Source organism: Monodon monoceros, unplaced genomic scaffold (genome assembly GCF_005190385.1).
Source record: "Monodon monoceros isolate NGI ecotype Baffin Bay Population unplaced genomic scaffold, NGI_Narwhal_1 Super_Scaffold_2, whole genome shotgun sequence".
Classification (NCBI taxonomy): Eukaryota; Metazoa; Chordata; class Mammalia; order Artiodactyla; family Monodontidae; genus Monodon; species Monodon monoceros.
The window spans coordinates 43212338-43234305 of NW_021703776.1; the positions used below are offsets into that span (position 1 = coordinate 43212338).

General features: G+C 37.2%; 1 protein-coding gene across 1 annotated transcript in view; it reads right to left on the reverse strand.

The window, feature by feature from the left end:
- Positions 1 to 664: 664 nt before the first annotated feature.
- Positions 665 to 21968, reverse strand: part of NXPH1 (neurexophilin 1) — a 293131-nt gene continuing 271827 nt past the window's right edge. The window contains exon 3 of the mRNA XM_029233794.1: positions 665 to 2624. Within this exon, the coding sequence (XP_029089627.1) occupies positions 1863 to 2624 (762 nt within the window). The 3' untranslated portion in view covers positions 665 to 1862. The remainder of the gene's footprint in view (positions 2625 to 21968) is intronic.

Genomic DNA, 21968 nt, shown 5'->3' on the forward strand with positions numbered 1-21968 from the left:
TTGACCTCTTTGGTTAACCTTTGAGACTTTTCATATCCCAATCACCAGTTTGTGACCTTAAGTATGGGTTATTACTTTACATATTTCTTCTTCTGTTTATTTTGCTGGGATTGTGTATGGTAATTAGTTTTAAAAAGTAAAGCTTAATGCCCCAAAATAATGCTATATAGATAAATCGATCCCTTTTGCTATATGTAAATTGAGCATAGAAGCCCTTCACTGTAATTGTAATTTTCTCAGTTGAGTCAATACAGTAGAATCAGGGAAAGTCAGCCACAATCTTCAGACATCTTGGCTTTCTTTTAAGGAAAAAAAAATTACCTTCTCAATATCCTGCTAAATAAAGACGCTGTACAAGAAAACAACAACAACAACAACTAGCTATAATTAATTTAGGAGACCTCAGTCATCTCCTTATGTTCACTGATTTTTGGTATTCTTGGACAACTAGCATGACAGCAAACCAAAAATGTATGTAATACTGAATGCCACAACTGTTTCCCAGTTTTGAGACTTAAACTCCTAAGTTGTTTTGACTGGGCAACTAATAGCAATTTAGATAGTTCTGTACAAATTTAGAGACATGAGATGCAAAACCATGACTGTATTCCAACACATTTTTCTTGTCAGAACCATTTAAATCACCATCTTACACAAGTACATATTGAAACTCAAATTTAAGCATTTTATTTTTATGTACATTTCATTTGTCCAGAAATAAAATATCTAAATACAGACAGACTGTAATGTTGTATATGTATAGCTTTCAACAATACTTGAGCTGAATAAATGCTTTGTACATTAAGTTTGTCTTTTTAATGGGGTTCACAGCTACACTGATAGAATGGATTCCTCATATCCTTTTTTTTTCTTTTTTAACCAATAACAAGCAGAGAGACAAGTACATAGTTAATATTAATAAGCAGCTCAAATAACACTTGGTTAAACTATGTACAATACAAACCATTCATACAAATGAAGACTAGGATATTGAATTTGTTACAATATGTGTAGTAAAGATAAGACAGACACATAACTTACATGGTGTCTGTCAGGCATTTCCCTTCTTATATAATGATCAGAACTTATTTTAAGCAACCTTAGCTGGTCTCAACTTTGCAAAAGTCCAATGATTGGTGATGAAAGCTGTAATCCAGTGTCTGCCCACATGTAAATTCCAAATGTTTGCTCATCTTTACTGAGAACAGGCTCCCTCCATAGAAAAAAATGAGCCATCTTGTATCACCTTGAATGTGCCTACTGAATGCTGGAAAAAGTTACTACACTTGTTGTGTTCATAAAATAAAGAATACTGAGCTCTAAAGACACATTTTTTTTTCCAATTAACAAGCATATACTCCTACAGTAGTATTTACCAGTACAGCTACTCCAAGCAGTAGAAATGCATGAGTGGGGATTATTGATTAGCATGTGCTCAAGACTTTAAAGGAGATTTCCATAACAGCAAGTGCTAAAAACCATTCACTGTCTAGTTAATCCTTTTGCTTGATGATCGTTTATCCTGAACCATTATGAGTCAGACAACGAAAGCCCTCTTGACAAGAATCATGACGGATGCCAGCTGAAATGTATATGAGAGTGTGTCTGTGTACATCTATGTGTGAGAGCATGTCTTCAAGTGTGGCTTTAGAATCTGTGGTGATTTACAACTATACTGAGAGATGAAGCTGACTGGGCAGAAATTACATCAGATTGTTTTCCACGAGCGTATTTGCAGCCAGTTGACGAGAGCAGCAGTGTAGACACATTCCAGGCAACAGATGGGACCTTCTTCTTGAGGTAACAGCCCTGTCATGTGACCTTGAATTCCTCAGGCTTCAGTCTCACCCCTACATTCATCCTCATCCAGAGGGGAAGTAAGGTGTGTCGCTGTGGTAGTTGTAGTCGGGGCACACTTTCTGTACGAGTTTATAATCTGTACTATAAAAGGAAATGTAAATACAGATCACCTTAAAGGGCTTGGAGCAGAGCCAGGACACATGACTTTGGGTCTGCTCCTGGTAACAGGTTTTTGAAGGGTCATAGTTGCAGAGTGTGTTCTTGGTAGCCTTGTCAACCTTTTCATATTCAATGCGACAATTAAAGGACTTGGAATCTTTGGCATCAATCACGGTTTGCTGTGCCAAGTCGAATTCCACTATTTTCGTAGGGGGCACCAAGCTGACAGATACGTTCCCTTGACCAGTGGAATTATGCCTGAAATAAACACTAAATGTCCCATTGCCATGATCTACAATTTTCCCAGTTATCAATAGGTTTAGCTTCACTGTTTTGATGTTGGAATGAAAATCACCCCATCCAAACATTTTCTTAAACTTGCCCGTCTTAACAATGGGCCTTCGCTTGGCCCTGGGCCGAGGCTCTTGGAGGTCTGTGGAGTTCCTCAGCCAGTCCCAGAGGTCTTGCTCAGAATAAGGTTCTGGGGTGTCATATCGCAGGTCTAAATCTGTATCATTTTCTTTGCCACGAAAAGTCTGTGACAGGAGTCGGCTGATAGACAAGTCTTTGCTGCTTTCTGTCCATATATGCTTTAGTGTGGATTTGCTGCTTCCTGATTTTAGAAGTTCTGACTTTCCACCGTTTGTTAAATTGGCACATGTGACCTGCAAATGGAACAGAAAAATGGCATTTACATCTCTGTATCTGAGAACACCCAACACAAAGATCCAAGCCCTTTCTCAGAGGCTGGGAATTAAAGTACCTTCAGCACCTAGCCAATATTTATTAGGCCGTGATAAAGTACCACTTCTATTTCATACAATGATGGAAGAGAGGGGGTGTAGGTGGATAAAAGCCACTAAACATGAGAGAAAGACTATATAAAAACATTTGACGAGAAAAAGGCCACCTAACATGAATAAAGCAAATTAAATTCAAACATAAATCACACTAAAGTAATTACTTCTCAGCACCAAAATCCAAACACTCTTAAAATAAAATTTTACAAATGATTATGTTACTTTTTTACTTCAAGATCACCATAAGCTTTATAAGAGTATGATTCTCAGAAATATGTCGACTGACGTACTATAGGCTTTTGGTAGTCCATAGCCACAGTCACATAAGGAAAGTTAGTTTGGCAAGGAGGCTGTAGTATATTTTATCTGGTCAAAACAAAATAACATGTTTATGATCACCCATTATTAGCAAGAAACATACTGTATAAGACAATTTTTTCCATTAAGGGATTTAAAATGCGATCTAGGAAGAAAAACATTAACTGATAAGAGTAGTGCAGATCTTTTGATTTTAGAGTTTATTTTTGTCTTTGTTTGTTTTGTTTCAATGAAATTTAATCAGTTGGTCAAACATCCAAATCTGTACTTGCCTAATTCTATAGGCATTGTTCTTATTGCAGCCTCTATATTTATCTTTAGTATAAAAGAAATGAATACATATCCTAGTCTCTAGAATTACATAGATAGTTTCCCATTCTTCAGTGGCAAAAAGAATAAATACAAGCATGCATTTGGTAATGGCTTGGTACTTGTATCTCATCGTCAACACAGTTGATCAAGGAGAGGGGCTGTAATGAGATGCATCATGGTGCACCAGCTCATGAAGCAGTAATGAAATTGTCCCAAAGAAGAAGTGAAAAGGATTTAGATTGCATTTACCAGCAGCATATAGGGAGTAAAAAAAAAAAAAAAGGGAAGTGTCAGATTTCAAGGAGAAAGAACCAACCTATTGAAGAGGATGCTAAGATTCTGATCGCAGAACAACCTCCGATTTTCAGGTAGAATAGAAATTTACTTCTAAATTATACTCTCCACAGCTATAGTGATTATGACTCTGGAGTCTGACACCCGGAATTCCAATCCAGGCTGTGATCCTTCACAGCTGTATAGTGTGGGCAAGTTGCTTAACTTGTTTACACTTCTGTTTTTCTCTTCTACAGAGTAGGAGAATGATGCCGCTTTCCCTCACATGGCTGTTTTGAGAATTAAATAGGACACTCCATTTAAAGCACTAATGGACGGTCACCTGGACACGATGAGTGTTCAACATTAGTATTCTAACTATTATCATCCTCAAACATTTTATCTCTGAATTCCACTGGGTAATATTTTATGTAAATGAATAACTTACAGTAGGATTTGAGAGCAAAGGGTATCTTTATAAGAAAATCTCCCTTTTATATAACCAAAAACCTAAAGCAAACAATTTAAATATATATATACTTTTGAAAGTGCTGCTGTGACAATCTAAAAACATAACAAGTTGAGTAGATAGTAAAACTCAGGTTAATAAGACATGAGCATAAGTTCATCTATTAAACTGTTCAACTATCAAATGCAATGAATTTATTAGCCTTCAGTGGTGTGATGTGAACAGCTTCCAGTGGTGCAGACAGTCAAGAAACCTCTCTGGAATATCTCAGTTTGGGTACAGAATCAAAGCAGGTTGTAGTCATCAACACTGCCTTCAATATTCTTTTTTTTTTTTTTTTTTTTTTTTGGCGGTATGCGGGCCTCTCACTGCTGTGGCCTCTCCCGTTGCGGAGCACAGGCTCCGGACGCGCAGGTTCAGCGGCCATGGCTCACGGGCCCAGCCGCTCTGCAGCATGTGGGATCCTCCCGAACCGGGGCACGAACCCGCATCCCCTGCAACGGCAGGCGGACTCTCAACCACTGCGCCACCAGGGGAGCCCCTGCCTTCAATATTCTTATTCTCTCTTCCCTTCCCTTTCAGGGCAATGTCTAAAAGAGAATATCAGTCATGAAAAATCAGGGAGGGTCCTTAGGAAAGTCCCCAGATCTGTTCAGTATACACAACACTGATTCATTTTGTCTTATTAATTCAATAACTATATAGTGAGATTCTGCTAATATTCAGTAAAATAATAGTAATACAAAGGTAAATGAGACATGGTTCTTGCCCTCAAGATGTTCAAAATCTAATAGTGAAATCAGTTAAGCAAATAGCAGTGTGATGTAACCAACACTATGTATGATATTCTTGGAGTCATAGTCAAAGTTAAAAGGTAGAGAAGATGTAACAGAGGAGATGATACTCAGATCTGGCAGATAAAAAAGAGGTTCAGAACTTCAACAGATAGTGAATAGGCCAGAGAAGTTCTCCTAAGTATAAGGAACATACTATGTAAACGTAAAAAGTTGAGAAGGAACATGTCACACGTAAGAATGGAAAATTGTTCCTTACCTCTGAACATTAGGGAGAATTGACTGGGAGGATAAAGAGAAGAAGAGGTTGCAAGAAGTCAGCAGAACCTGAAGAAGGTAGGCTAGGGTAAAATTGTGAAGGTCCTAGGGTCAATTTGTGAAGGCATTTAAAATTATTATTATATATAATGGGGAATCCCTAAATTTAGGCATGTTTTGCTTTTAAGTAGGTCATCCTGGCTGTAGAAAAATCACCGATTGGACATTGAAAGGTGGATTGGTAGGGAGAAAACTTGAGGGAATAATTAGTTAAATAACAAATTGCAATACTTCATTCGAGAAAGTAAATGAGCTTGAACCAAGGCAGTGGCAGAGAAAAAGAGAAAGAAAAAATGGATATAAGAGATATTTTAGAGGTAGGATTAACTCAACTTGATGATTTACTGGCTAAGCAGGAGCAGGAAAAAGTTGCGAATTAATGAGTTTGCTCGCATCTGTAAGGAATACAAAAGTAACAAGTTAAAAAAAAAGTATAAACACTTGAAAAGAAGCCTCTTGATTTTTGAATTCACTACAAAGGACCTTCTTGAAGCAAGTTTCAGTAGTGGTAAAGAGACGATGTAAGATGACAACGAACAGCAGCAAGCTTAACACATCTACTCCCAGATGCAATCAGGAATCCTTGGCTTTCTCACTCTATTATATTGCTTACATCTTAAGCATTTTCATTTTTGCAACACATAAATGTACACATAAAATTGAAATCGATTTTGAGCCTTACTGAATAAACAATACCATTTTTTTAAAAAAACCCTTATACTGAGAACACCCTGTACCATTGATTTTACAAACATAATAAAAGAGTTTCTTTTTAAAAGTCACCTAAAGATTCTTCCACGTCAGTATATCAAATGATAACAGAGGTGGCAAAGACTATGGCATAAAATGAGACCAAAAGAAAAATCTGACAATTTCTAATTGACTAAATTCCAAAAAGGCAAAGCATCGTGAACCTTCTTTTCTACAAAGAGTAATTTTTCCTATAACAGTGAAAACACCAAAGATACTTCCTAACTGAATATAATTTTCCAAGGCAAAAGTGGCCAATGCCCGCCCACTCCAAAGGAGTTGACCCACTAGTCCAGTGATACCATTTCCACAAATTATGTGATTTTCCTAATTGTTTTAGAAACAATGAGAATCATAAAGACTCAACATGATTAGGTATATGCATTTTAAAACATATGTTTCTTTTGAGAACATTCAAATATAGGTGCAAAGAGAAGGGTCATTTTCTTCAACCGTAAACAAAGACAGAGCTAGGATCTAACATGAAGGGAGCATGTCTGGGGCAGGACCCGTGTGTGGAGCTGGGGAGAAAAGACTACTATTGACTGGTGGGAGTGTAAGCATATAAGAAGTTGCAATGATCTTGATCTAGCTCCTCCTTTACATACCTCAGGGCCATGCTTTCGCATTGCTTTCTCTAACATCTTTTCATTGCAGGCTTACAATCATAATGTCAATATATTATCTTTTAAAATATTGTTGAAAGGCACCACTTGGGAAAAATAAACTTCACTGCCACTTCAACTATGCTCCTGGCCTTATGAGATTTTATACAAACATTTCACTCTTTTACACGTACATCTCCAACTAGAGGTGCCTCCAGATGTCTGTGTACCTCTTTTTACAAAAGAGCAATAAGATGCCTTTTAATTTCTACCAAACCACACATTTACTGTTGATCTATTACTGTTCAATGTAAATTATCTCAAGATTACTTTGAAAATCATGTATTTATTTCATCAACTGTATGAGTATTTAAGCCAAACAAAAATTTTAGATAACCTGATGCTTAAGCAATATCTCTCATTAGTGAATAACTAATCAACAAAACGGCCTTGCTCTGTGATTACAACTTCATTTTGGCAGCTTTATGATTTCCTAGGTTGAATATATGTTGCATACTATTAACTGCTATTGGTTAAGGACATACTATATTCCAGACATTGTAATTAGCATCTTACATATGGCATTGCATTTCATTTAAACCACACACACGCACTCACTCATTCACTCACTCACACACAGACTTTAAGATCAATATTGTTATTTTCAGCTTACAGGCAGAGATATGGAAGCTCAAAAAAGACTTGTCCAAGATTACTGCTGGTAAATGAAAGAGCTACTGCTTAGCTACTCCACAGGGTATTTCCTTTATTTTTAAAATCATTTTAATCATTCAATTGTACATTAATATATGTTTATCAAAACATTTAAACATTATAGGATTTATGAACTAAAAATTAAAAGCCTATCTTCATCATCAACCCCTGTTCCCTTACAATCCCACCTCTCTCTCCAAAGGTAAAACCTCAAATATTTGATGTATATTGTTTCTAAATATTTTCACTATTTTTTCATGTATAAATATTTTACATAAATAGTGTCATATTTTATGATTTGCATTTTGTATTTTTCCAGTCAACAAAGTATCTTAGAGATGCATACGTCTTAGTACATCCAGGTATATCATCTTTATCAAATGGGAAATATAATTTTAGAATATGAATGTATCATACTTCTATTTTGGGGATACATTTTGTGATAGATCCCTAATTATTACATTGTTTCACAGCCAGGTTACCGAGACTTATTTTTTTAGCCTTGATTCCATTGGTTTTTCTGTTCACTGTTGCTTCAGATAACTTACTCCCTCCTCTCTTGAGCTGGATTTTCATTTCTATGGTTGTATAGATTTGTGTGACTCTTTTAAAAAGAGTTCAAAAGAGATAAACTATCTGAGTTGTCCCATGCCTAAAAATGTCTTTACTGGCCATAGGCTTACACTGGGCAGAATAGTCATTCATCTCTTAACTCATTTTGTTGTGTTTTATTTTCTTCTCTCTCCAAAACATGTGGGATTTTTTTCTATTTCAGGTATTGTGAAATCCCACAAGGTGGGCTACATGTGCTCATGCTTTCTCCAGACCTTTTCTTAACTAGTTTAGGGAAAAGCATACAGATATTTATAGACATGTTAGACTCTTTTTCATAGAGTTCCACCAAGAGGACTATAATCTCTTTGAGGGATGCTCTTTCTGTATTATGCCATTTTGTAACTTGGGAGAGAGAGTACCTCGCATAGAGTAAGTACTCAATAAATTACATATATGGTTTATATTCTTATTTACATCTATTTCAATAGTGAAGGTTCATTGATTCTTTAGCCACAGCCAAGATTTTGGTGGGATATGTGGCCCATAGAGGTTTCTCTCCTACAAGTTTAGAGCATACACTTCATTGACAATACTTGGAGTTCCTGTATTATATGTGATAAGCCAGAGGAAATGGGTTAGTATTTTAATACATCAAAAACACATCATTTCCTTCTGCTACAAAGCAGTGCTCCAGGAGTAGCAGTGCTGCCTTAACAATAGAAAAGCAGAAAAGGAACTCATGCCTCTCCCTTAACCTAGTAGTTGCTGGAGGCTGTATTGCATAGAAACTAAGAAAATGGGGTTTGCAGTCAGAGATCACAGGGCTAAATCCAAAATCTGCTGCTTTATCACCAGTGACCCCTTAGAGCCATATTGTTTTCCAACTAGAAAATAGAGATGATACCTTACTCACTGTGTTTTCGTGAAGATAAAATAAAAGCTTTTATATGTGGCACAAATAAAAGTATGGAAAGTAGTATGAGTTCAACACCTGAGAGCTATCATGCTTAGCTAGGTTATGAAGCCCCGAAGAAAAGGAAAACAAGGCTTTCAGAATGCACACGGCTATTCTATCCCCATCTTCTGACTGGAGACATTACATCTGCTCAAACGGTCCAAACAAACTGAGATGGAAATTAGCATAATTGTAACAACTCTGTGGTCATCTTTAGTAGTAGGTGGTGGTAGGAGACCACCCTGATTATGTACATTACAATTTAGTATTGGCAAATATTGGCAATAATTTATCTTTAACCTAACAACTTTAAAAGAAGACATTCTGATCAGCCTGCACATTCCATGCCATCCTTAAAAACTAGAAACATGGTATGTTTCCATCACTTGAAGAAATGGCTAAGAATTTTAGTATGTTACTCCATGAGTTCTCGTGATCCCATGCAGGATGGCTCACTTCCAACATAGGGCACCAACTATTCCCTACATTATTGTATTGGAGATTGGTCCTGAGTCATAGGTAATTGAGTACCTCACAAGTTTGTATAACTATATAGTTTTCCCTTTGATTCTTCCTCCTGTATGTCCTCTCATGAAAATTATCTTGAAAATGTTTTTGGTTCTTTAACTGCAGGAGAAAAAGCATGCCTTGTGAAGAGCCATGAACTACTGTTTCTGCTACTGAGAAACAGAATTTTTCATCTTACAAAAATATTGTCTCTTCCCTTATGCTCACTTTATAAACATATAGATATACATATAAGTTTTGATATATAGACTCATTAACATTGGTGAGAAATTAAAAATTATATTCTACACAGTCCCACTTAACCCATTCTCTCAAAACATAATTACAGATTACCTTACCCAGATTTGCATTGCAAAAGTTGCTTCTTTTTTTAGCATTTTACATTACTTCCATTTAAAATGTATAAGGAATATCTCATGTGAGTACTCCTGGATACTTGGTTATAATAATGAACAAAACACTTAAAATAACATGTTGAAAAACTATTTCCTGTCTGAAACAAAGCCACTTCAGCATTATTTTTTCATTATGCATAAAGAGATTTTAATTTGTCAGTAAATCTAGCTGTCTTTAAGGAAAAGACAAATATTGCATATGTAGGAATAGCTGGGTTAGATTCAGGGTCTTTCTTTCTGAACTGGAGGCCAATATGAGTGATTGTCCATAATAAGGCATGTACATGGAGGCTTTTGAAAGTTTATAGCTTCTTAAAGCCCAACAAAGTACACACCTATCTAGAATGGACCAAATGAGGAAGAACTGACTCACTTTCCAATCCTATTTCCAGCAACCTATACATACATATGTTCTCATATACAGCGATGGTATAAGAGAACATACTGAATTCACTTTATCCAATAGAACTCAAATTCCTCAGGAAATAATAACTTTGATATTTTTGAGACAATATGCCTACTTAACACCCTTTGATTTTCCAGAGGTTGATCTGAAAACCCTCCAAAAGACAGAGGAAGAAGTCGTTATATAAAGAAAGTGATAGAGACTAGTTGCAGTGGAATATCATCCCTGTACCATTTAGATCCTGGATTCATTCAAAAATTCTTCTAGGACTTCTTTCTTATCAGGCTAGAAGGCGTGGAGACTGATCAGAGCTTCACAGGTACAGAGTGGACAACAAGGCAGACGATCAACCCAGAAATACAAAAGGGGATGCAGATTCTGGAAATACGGTCCCTCCACATTCCTGTAAAAGTACAGTTAACTGGGAATCTCCAGCTTCCCGAAGTGCAACAAATCCAATGTCCTGTGAACAGACAAAACCAACAAAGAGAATCGACCCCTCACCCTTTTATCAAAGGATGGTGATGCTGGAGTTTTAGTTAGGTAAAACCTTTTGACATTGAGTAAATACATATCTTTGGATCATGCCTTGACCAGAGCAAGATGTGGTAAAGCATATCCAGCCTAGAGCACCAGGCCCCACTATGGCTCTAAGGCATAGCTCAGGGAAGACACAACTCATGCACTGAAGGAACTTCAAAGGTCACTATGTCCATGAGAAAACAATTCCCTTGAAAGCTCTTAAACCAACCTGTTCTTTTCTAAAGTCCCTCTGATAAGATTAGCATCCATTCTTTGATATTTGTTTCTTCCATGTAACATTCTTAGCACTCGGGAAACACAAATCTCTTACCCAATTATTGCCAGTTTTGGAACCAGATACACCATGAGTCTGGGCTACATTTCACTTCGGTCTTGGCCCTACCCTTTTCCCCTATTCCCAGTTTCTTAAAGCATGGCATGTGGAATCTCATATCAAAAACCCAAGTGCTGAGGGAAAAGGATGCTTAGGCAGAGAGATCTCATCAACAAGGAAAAAGATGACCTCTGTATTTAGCTGCTGTGGCTTTAAGTTAATCAGATGTAAAACTGAGTGGTATGCCTAGATTCCAAAAAGAAAAGTACTTGGCTCTTTCTGTTACCAAGGAAATTAAGTGGACCGTTTCACTAAATCAAAGAAGGATATTCACCCAGATTATGTTACAGGAGGAGAAGAGATGGGTCATGGAGAGATAAAGCAAACAGAGCCCAAAGAGACTGAGGACGATGTAAGAGTAGTCACAATAGAAAGGATGGATGGATGAAAGTGTGTGTGCAAGCAGAGCTCTGAGATTCCCTTGACCTTTAATGTACTTTAAAATGACTTATCACAGCATTAATGTGAACTGCTGTGAACACTGTGGATAGAAGGAATCATAGGAGAATTGAAAGAAAGACAGGCTGTTACAGTAGAATTTCCTCTCCTCCCCGACCCCCCACCCCATTATGTCCCCACATGCATATTTCCAAACTCTGAGAGGGAGTTTACCCTTTTCAAAAGAGCTGGGTGACACTCCATCTGCCACTAGAGGGCACAGCTAGGACATCTGACAGCTGTCTCTATTCCTGGCGCTGAAGTCAGATGGAATTGTGTCACTAGGGGCCCCAGAGCTCTTTGAAAAAAGAAGATGGACCAGGAACCTTTGTGGTACCTGCTGACTGTTGCAGCCCCTGGAAGCTACCTCTTCTATGAGCTGCAGAGACCAGGAAGGTCACTGTTGCTCAAGAAACTACTACAGAGGCCATCACCAACTAAAGAAGCAGTTGTGAGCCTTCGATTCCTCACAGAGGGTATGTTCAGGGTCTAGGTCAATGCAGTGTATTTCTACATCTCCAGCTGCATTTTGGCTACTCTTCCCTTTGGCCTCAGAGTTCAGATCACATCGGACTTTTTTATGTGTTCTCTTTCTACCAACTTCAGGACCTTTGCATGGGCTGCTTCTCCATCCTGGAATCCTTTCTACCCACTCCCATTTGCTTAGCTAACTCCTACTCACCCTCTAGCCCAACCTAAAGTTCATTGCTACAGGAATGGTTGATCCTCTCAGAGCATCTTGTGCTATTTTTGTTCATAAGAGTAATACTATTATCTATATCTATACCTATATCCTTATCTATCTATCATCTATCTATCTATCTATCTATCTATTCATCTTCTTTCTCTGAACTGTCATCTCCATGGGGGTGGGAGTGGTCATTTAATACCTTAGTCACTATTACTACACTTTATAAAATGCCAGGTTCCAAGTAGGTGCTCTATAAATATCAGCTGAATGAATAAATGCATGTTTGAATGGAGTGCCTACCTACACCTAATGATATTCCTTCACAGATGCGCTTGCCCCATAAACAGATAAACAGCTCATTTTCTGGCATAAATAAAAGTGTTTATATTGTAAGCCTTCATGGAGGCTTTGTGTAATTCTGTAAACATCCACAGTGGTGCAAGAGAAAAGGTGATAGTTTTCTAAGAAAATACAAGTGAGTTGATGCTATAGGTCATTATAACCAGACAGGAATGTTACATCAAAAGTCTCCAAATAAATGTGAGTATTATTTAAATCAAAGCGAAAAGTGAATAAGAGCAAAAATGCCTATATGAACATAACTGCATTTTGGAGGCTTTACAAATATCAGAAAAGCTTAATGAAACAATGAGTGTGGTCTCTTGGATGGCAGGAAAGTTAGTGTCATCTTCTGGATTTTCTCTCTTGAATTTCCAGAAATTTGATGCTAAGACAGAAATGAAAGAAAATGCTGATGGGATTCTAAGAGCAGAGGTTCCTTCAACAGGAATCTGCCAGACTTTCCGGGGGCATTATCTTTGCACTATTCAAGTGGATACTGTATTGACAAATAATAATTGAAATAGGCAGTTAGGCATGTGTTAGGCTATTTCTTTGCATAAATGCCCACTTTCTTGGAAAATGCAGTGGGGTTTTATAAACTTGAAGCAATACAACCAGTTTTATGGATGTGTTTGCAAAGGCTCAAATGGAGCTATAAAAATGTTCATTAACAGTACAAATTAAATTGTTATTAAAAAATATGAGTCTTACAGGCATGTTTGGCTTTACTCTAGAGTTGACAGAGTATAAATACAGTACAACTGTGACATTTCTGCTTTTTGTCTATATCACTAAAATCCATGATTGTTGAGAGTTCGAATCACAAAACATCTGAAGCTAAAAGGGACCTTGAAAATAATTTCATGATTTAGGAAGCTGAGTCCCATAGAGCTGAAGTAACTCACCTAAAGTTCCCACGGTGGTTAGGGGCAGAGTTAAAACTATAGTGAAGGTTTCCTAGTATTCAGTCCACTCTTCTTGAGTTCCAAAGTTTCTATAAGAGCTGGTACCTTATGTCTCCTCCAGAGTTTACTGAAACTGGAAATCAGGGTGTCAACTTCAAAATAAGGAAGTGGCTTATCTTTGCTCTTAATTTTGTGGAAGGAGGGGATACTATGGAAATTTGCCATCATTTGCTAACCCTGAAACAAAGAGGCACTAACCCAGTGAGTGTATCTCAATTACAGCTTGGAGTCTCCTGGATTGACTATGTGCACAAACCTATGCTCAGACCTCCTGAGACTTAAGTCTGAACAGTGACTGCTCTGAAGGGAGAGAGAATCAAAATGAGCAAACAGTTGTCATAGGTTTTCAGTTAAGCAAATGATAACACAGAGGGAGTTATTCTTTAGTCTCTAAAAGAGAAAGTGCTTTATATTTGTTTCCAAAAAATTTGTCAGTTCCTATTTTCAGAAGACTTATTATTTTTTTAAAAAAAAAGCAAAGTTAAAGCAAAAGTTTGTCAGACTCTCTCTTCTATAAGTCCATCAGCAAGCATTTGTTAAATAACCATGATTTTTTTTAATTTTAAAACATTACCCTCAGGGAAGTTATTGTACTCAGTCTAAATCTGTATGTCTGCTCATTCTAGATAACCTACATCAGTAGTTTAGACTCTCTTATAGATAAGGTCCTACTATTTTGGAGCTGCCCTCCTGTTATGAGCCTTGAAAGTCAGTGATTCCCAAAAGAGATTTACTAAAGTAAAGCCAGGGTAACGTGAGCTGTAATATATACTGAGGATTATAACAGAATTGGTAGTGGGGGTGTTGGAATGTGTACTGTATTAAAAAGCTTATTCCAAGTGTATCATTGATTTGCTTCTAGTCAGAATATTTATTTCATAGATTGACATAATGTTAAAGGAAGGTGTGAGATATATGTTTTTTTCTCAATGTTTTTTTTCTCAAAGTGGAGGCTGGTTTAAACAGTCAAGAAATGTATTTACAAGTGAAATCATCTTTTGCTAAGTAATCTTGGTTCTTTAGACAGATTGCAAGCATGATCTATCTTAGTTGGAATCTGCACAGAAAACAGTATTTATGTTTATATAGTTTTGTAATTTTAAAATTTCAATATAATTTCCAACTTACAGAAAGTTGCAAGAAACTTCCATACACTCTTTACCCAGATTCACCAATTAATTCCATTTGATCACACGTCATTTTATTGCTTTCTCTCTCTTTCATTCATATACACATGTATATTTATATGTACATGTACATATGTACACGTTTATATGTACATGTGTGTGTTATCTATATTTCTGTGCGTCTAGGCCATTTTCAGAGTAAGTTGGAGACAGCATGCCAATTTCTTAAAGAAGTTCTAAAGTAATTCCTGAGAAATATTACATTTTCTTATATACACATAGTACAGCTATCAAAAAAAATTAACCTTGATACTTTACTATAATTTAATCTATAGTCAATATCAAATTGTCCCAACAATACCCTTTACACTTACTAATTTTTCTGGTCCAATCCACTGTCATGCATTGCATTTAGTTCTTATGGTCCTTCAGTAGCCTTTCTTTCTGTTTCTTGTCCTTTACATTTTTGTAAAATGTAAACATTATAGGCTACTTAATTTGTGAAATGTTCCTCAGTTTGGGTTTGTGTGCTGCAAATCACTTTATAATAAAGTTCTAGAGCTTTTGACTGACAAAGACGATAATGAGAAAAGAGTGTTCCTGGATTTGACAGTGAAGGAAGCGATGCTTTGAGTAGTTGTAGAGAGAATAATATTATTGTACTATGCTAAATCATAGCCTTGCAAGTCATTTGGACTATTTAATATAATTTTACAGATAATTAATTTGCATTATGTATAATTGTTTTACTATTTTTGATAATAAACTCATTTAATTTTGTCATTTTATGGCTCTTTCATTTCACATTTTGTTTAAATGAAGCTAAAGTTTAAAAAAAAAACCTGTTTCCTGGATTAACTAATCAATCTGAGGCTGACATTCTTTTAAGTCAGAAGGATTTTTAAAGTAATATTTGTATAGTATTTATTTTCCCATCAAAAATTAGTATGTTATATGAGTAGATTGAACTCTGACAGCCTCCCTGGGATGTTGATACCAATACTCCAATGATAGGTTGGAGGAAACTAAGACCCACTGGCAAAGAGACTTCCTTCGAATCACACATCCAAGAAGCAACATTCAGTTTCTGTGTCAAAAACCCCAGACTGCTCTGCCGTTACCACAATGTACTGCTATTTAACAAGAGTACACATGGTCATTCAGTTCCTTGAATGGGCATGAGCCAATTGACCTTGACCAAGTAGAGGTATCCTCATGCTTCAACCCTGTATGTAGAACTTCAAGTATAACTTGAATCATCATTCTTCCAAAAGAGCTGACTAGCATATCACTGTTCATTACCCACCAGGTACTCAGGTATACAGACACTCAGTTAATTTCAAAGCCATAATCTCTTAAACCTCAATTTTCTCATTATAATTGATATGAATACCTTGCCCCAGCATTATTTTGAGAATTAGAAACAATGTATGTGAATAGTTCTTCTCAATAAATGGTAGTTGTTAATAATACTTGCTCTGATTTGTTTTTTTTTAAACTCATCCAGATAGTTGCATTGATCTGTGTGGTTATTTTGTATAGAAGAGTCTAATTTCCATAATTTAAAGTCATGTAGAAAAAACTGTACATTTTAGGTATCTTGGAGTAGTGGTAAAAGCAGAGGGTCTGGAGCCAGGCCATAGGCTCTCATCCCAGCTCTTAAGGCAGATGCCCTTGTCCATGGGAATTGCCTAAATGGTGACATCCCAAGTCATTCTGGCAACCAGTGCACTGTTATTCCTTTGAAGTGGTAATACTCCAAGCGCAATATGATTTTCACTAATGATCCTAGTTTTAGAATGTGAAATTATGACTTTACAAAGAAACTTGATTTAAACTGTAGATTTTTAAATTTTTCTTTTCCTTCCTTCCTCCCTTCCTTCCTTTCTCTTTTCTTTCTTTCTTTCTTTGTCTTCCTTCCTTTCTTTCTTTTTAGTGATACAGTATAGAGAAATACCACCCAATGCCCCCATCAGAGTTGTACTATCTAATCCATGACTTTTTTTTTTTTTTCTTCCAATACGCGGGCCTCTCACTGTTGTAGCCTCTCCCGTTGCGGAGCACAGGCTCCGGACGCGCAGGCTCAGCGGCCATGGCTCACGGGCCCAGCCGCGTACGTGGCATGTGGGATTTTCCCGGACCGGGGCACAAACCCGTGTCCCCTGCATCGGCAGGCGGACTCTCAACCACTGCGCCACCAGGGAAGCCCTCCATGACATTTTTGATGTATTCTTTACAGAGCATCCCATTAGAGTTCCAGAGAAACCCTTACTTTCTATTATGTCAACGACACCTTTGTTCTCCTGGAGCCATCATCAGCTCTCAAGCACTGAACCATGAAGCAATATCTCTGTAACTAGGCCAAATAGGCCATGACCTGACAGGCTATAAAGCGGTCATTATCTCCTATTAAATCTGAAATCTGTGCTTTGCATATTTTAAAACAACTATCCAGTTGCGCTATAGAGGTACAACTGCCAAATGAATAATTAGATTTTTAGGAAACTATAAAGAGAACCAAACTGCTTTCTACTGTGCCAAAAACAAAGTCAATTCAGATTTACTTTCTCTCCTCCCCTGTTTTTATCCTCACTCTCTGGCAGTGAGACCAAAAATATTTTAATAACCGATAAATAGACTTCTATTGCATAATTTAACTGTATAAAACCAAGTCGGGGTTTGTTATATGGGTGCCAAAGCATTCCATGTTGTGCACTTTTGGGCTGCTTTCTTGTATAGTTGCACAGAATACTGTAGATGGTTGGCACCTAATACTTGCTTTGTTTGGTCACTGTGATTACAAAGAGGGCTTTATAAAATGTAAAATGACTGAATAGGCCACTTAAATGTCAAAGCTCAGAAGAGATTTGCTTTTATGGTTTAAAATTTGTGTCTTTTTTTTCCTTCCCTGCTCCCTGGAGATGTCTAAGTAACTCATTTCGCATAGCTTTAATGGTAGAGATGTAAGGGACTTTAGAAAGATTTGTAATAGGATTGAAATATAACTATATAAAATATCCTATTAACTCTTGCCCCCTGTATTACATTTTGAAGATTTTTAACTAAACTCTTGAAGCTCAGTACCTATGATGTCATTAAACATTTTTCACTTCAGTGGATTGTGACTCTGGAAAATTTGTAACTACTCTTGTCAGCAGGGGATTAAACTTTCAGGGAATAAATTAAATTGGGTTAAAGTGTCTAACAGAGTTTTCAGATGAGTGCTTTATTCAAGTAGCACAGAAACATGTTAACTTTGAAATGAAACTCTAGTTAGGTAAATAACTTTTGTCAAGAACCTATTGCTTAGGTGCTGCACTGCTCTAAGCCTACTTTATTAATATTGGTTTGCAATCTTCAGTACAGGTGCAGAAAGGAATTTTAAATGCAATTAAAGCTGAGCTAGAAGGTCACACAACTACGTTTTAATCAAAAGCTGAGTTCATGCCTGCTTTACATATAATATGTGCAAAGAAAGATCCCCTTTTCACATTGAATATGACTACATAAATACTGTTTTGAGAGAGGGCAAATGCGCTTCAAGAAGAAATGCAAAGGAATAACACTGTCGCATTATAAGAAATGTTATAAGCACCTAAAGAAATATCGTGCCAGGAATACATTAATATATTATTATTACGAGTTATGACTTTTTAAATAATCCCTGAATATGTTTATATGTGTGTGTGTGTAAGTACACACACACATCAATATGGGTTTTTTTTGTGTCTGCACACACACACATATACATACACACATGATCCAGTCTTTTAATTTTATAGTTTAACATTTATTAGGGAAATCTAGAATCCATTATTCTCAAATCCATTTAAAACCAGACATAAATGTTGTAAAAAGCAAAATGTTTGCCATTATTCAATCGTATTCACAAGTGGTAGCATAAAATAGGGCAAGAAGATAGGAAATGAGTATACCTGGAGGCATCCTTAATTCAAGAGAAAGGATGTATCATTTCCAAAGTCGTACTTTTATGCTCCCTTGGGAGCCTATGAATGGAGGAGAAATATAGGGAGAAAGATATAAGAATAAGAAAACTTGAGTAAGAGAAGAAATGGCTACCTTTCCTATCACGTTCAACCAATTACCTTGGCATGTTAAATCGTTAACAACTGTATCAACACCACGATGAGTGCTGGGGCACCTGACAGTGTCCCGGAGCCTTCCTTCTGTGCTAGTCAACTCTTCAGGTGCTGGACTTTAGGGAGGGGAAGGAATTGTCCTGGGGGGAAGGGCCAGAGACTAGAGTGGCCAGAGTGCCCAGAATAGCAGAGAGAAGTATGGGGGACACTCTAATGGCTCAGGACAGTGGCTATTTACCAATTAATACATGAGTATTTAAATAGTTTAACACTGATGCATACTAGCTGAATATCCATCCTCTTTTTTTCATCAGTTACAGTTCACCATTCATCAGCCTACAACACAAATACAGGTTACCCTTGAATACCATGAGGGTTAGGGGCAGATCCTCAGTGTAGTCAAAAATCCCCACAGAGGGACTTCCCTGGTGGTTTGGTGGTTAAGACTCCATGGGTGGTTAAGACTCCATGCTTCCACTGCAGAGGGTGTGGGTTCGATCCCTGGTTGGGGAACTAGGATCCCACATACCCTGTGCTGTGGCCAAAAAAACCCCCCAAAATCCCCATAGACCTTGTAGTAGGCCCTCCATATTTGCAATTCCTCCACATCCGTGGTTTCAACCAACCACAGATGGAGTGGTACTATAATATCTACTACTGAAAAAAATATGCAAATACATGGACCTGAAAAGTTCAAACCCATGTTGTTCAAGGGTCAACTGTATATCTCAACAGTATTCATTTAACTCCAAAGGCCAAGGAATTCAGAATGGCTAAAAGGCAATGGAAAGCACAGAAATATACTTTCTTTACTAGTTACACTTCTGTAATGCATTGGTATAATTCTTCTGAATTATTGCTATCTGATAAGATAAACTGGATCAAAATCTACTCTACTTAATTATGTTTAGTTATAAATTTTCTAAGTAAATATTTTTGTTAAACTAACCCTTTCATGAGATTATGAAACAATGTTGGTCCTTTGTTTTTTGGGTTTTTTTTTTTAAATCCATTAATCCTAATCCCACAGCTTAGGGTTTGGAAAAATTATATTAGCTAAATTCCCTTCCCTGGTACTTTTACACAGAGAATTATAGATTAATGTTATATTCAGAGCTGCCTTGAAGGAGAAATGACATAAGAGGGCTTCCTGACGTTTGGGGGTGTGTGATATGGAAAAGAGGAGGCTGAAGTCACCCGACACTCACACTACTTTACTACTGTGAGGAAAGTGTTAGAGAATGATTTGAGGTTAACATCTAGAGAGGCCCAGTCTGTCTCCCTGTCTGCTTTCCCCCTTTGTTGTCTTCACCGCATAAACCCACATCAGCGCTCAGCACCACAAGTCACCATCACCTCAATATGCATATGTCAATCACATTATACGTGCCCAGCACTAAATATTATAAGCAGGATTTCAAGTCCTAGTAATGCATTTAATTTGGGGACACATCTTCCTCCATCAGTCACCTCAGCTCACTATTCCTGTATACTGCCCCACACTTGTAGCCTGTTGTATTCTGATTACAAGTCTACCATTTTCCCGATCTGGAATGTTCTCCTGAAGACTCTTTCCTAATCTGTGTTACTTTCTTTTTCATGACTTCAAATTATGACTCTATATAGCCTTCCCCAATCACTCTACTTGGAATTAAAAGACAATAACTTTGGCATTTTTTGCCTTCTCATAACCAATTACAGAAGCCTGAAAAGAAACCTGGCTCAAAAGTTAGAGAGCCACAAGTTTAAATTCTGTCTCTGCCATTGTGTGACCATGAACAAGATAGCTAACCATTCTGGGCCTTAGATTCCTCACCTGCAAAATTAGGAATGCTAATACTATAATCCACAGGGCTAATACAAGAAGTAAGTTAGATGTTTGTGACATGAGATGTTTGTGTGTCTGGTACAGAGTAATTATTTGATCCAGAGCTATTCCTATTTTAGGGGTCTTTTTAGGTTTTATTTTAATTTTTAATTTGTGCTTTTCCTTCTTCCCTCATTCTGTTGCAGTCTTACCAAGGGCAGACTGCTCATTTAACACTTTGTATCTTCCCAAGGCACAGAGGGAAGAATTCTTATTCAGTGGGCACTCTACTAATATTGATAGACTTTTCAAAGGAGTTTGAACTGCTCGTTTGTCTGAGCAGTTGATTTACTTTGCTACCTTAGAATGTCATGAAAATGTAACAATATGAAATCTGGTGAGATTATGATAGCTGCTGACACAAAGATTTATTACCTAGATGAGATATTTAATATATGCTTATTTCAGGAAAACAAGCCTTGTAAAAATGTTGGATATTTTGCTGAAAAAAAAGAAGAGACAGAGGGAATTGATCCTGAAATTAAGCATACTGAATTCAACATCGATTTAGGGATGCATACTTAATTGTGTTCACTGTTAACCTAAACGTAAAGATACTTGAATCTAGTACCTAATAGGCAATACCAGTGCTGTGGTCACATTCGCACACATTCAGTAAATCAAACCTGACCTCTCATCTCTCTTTTGGCAAAGGACAACACTGAGCTTTCAGAAAAAGAAAAGAAAATAAACAACAACAACAACAAAAATATGATCAAGTAGACTTTCTGGTTGTGAAACCAGAAAATGAATGGCACATAATATAAACAACTGTCTCAGGACTGGAATTCACTCAAACCAGTATCCCTGACCCCAGCCCCTGTCTGCTCAAATTCACTTTCTATACTGTAACCATATTATTCTTCCCAAAATATGCTTTCAACATGCCAATTATCTACTCAGAAAAGTCAATGGTTTCCTAATCTCTGTAAGATATTATTTAGCCTGGCATTCAAATTCTTCAAGGATCAGACTCCTCTCTATCTACCTAAGCGTGTTCCCTACTATCATCAAAACATATCCCGGTCCTTCCCAGTTCATTCTTAGCTCCTTCTTGAATTTAAGTCTTTGTTCATTCTGCAGCAATCTGCATCCCCCACTACGTGCATGTCCCTACACATGTACACACGTCCATGCACACTCTCAGGCCCATACACAGTACCCCTTTTCCTACACCCCTACTAAATATACATACTCTTCAGGCCCAGAGGCAGTCTTGCTCCCTGTCTTGAATCATGCCAGACCATGCTGATATCTCTTCTCCTGAACATACATAGGCCTCATTGACACTTAACCTGACAATAATATGACTTAACTGGGAATTCCCTGACAGTCCAGTGGTTAGGACTCCGCACTTTCACTGCAGGGGGC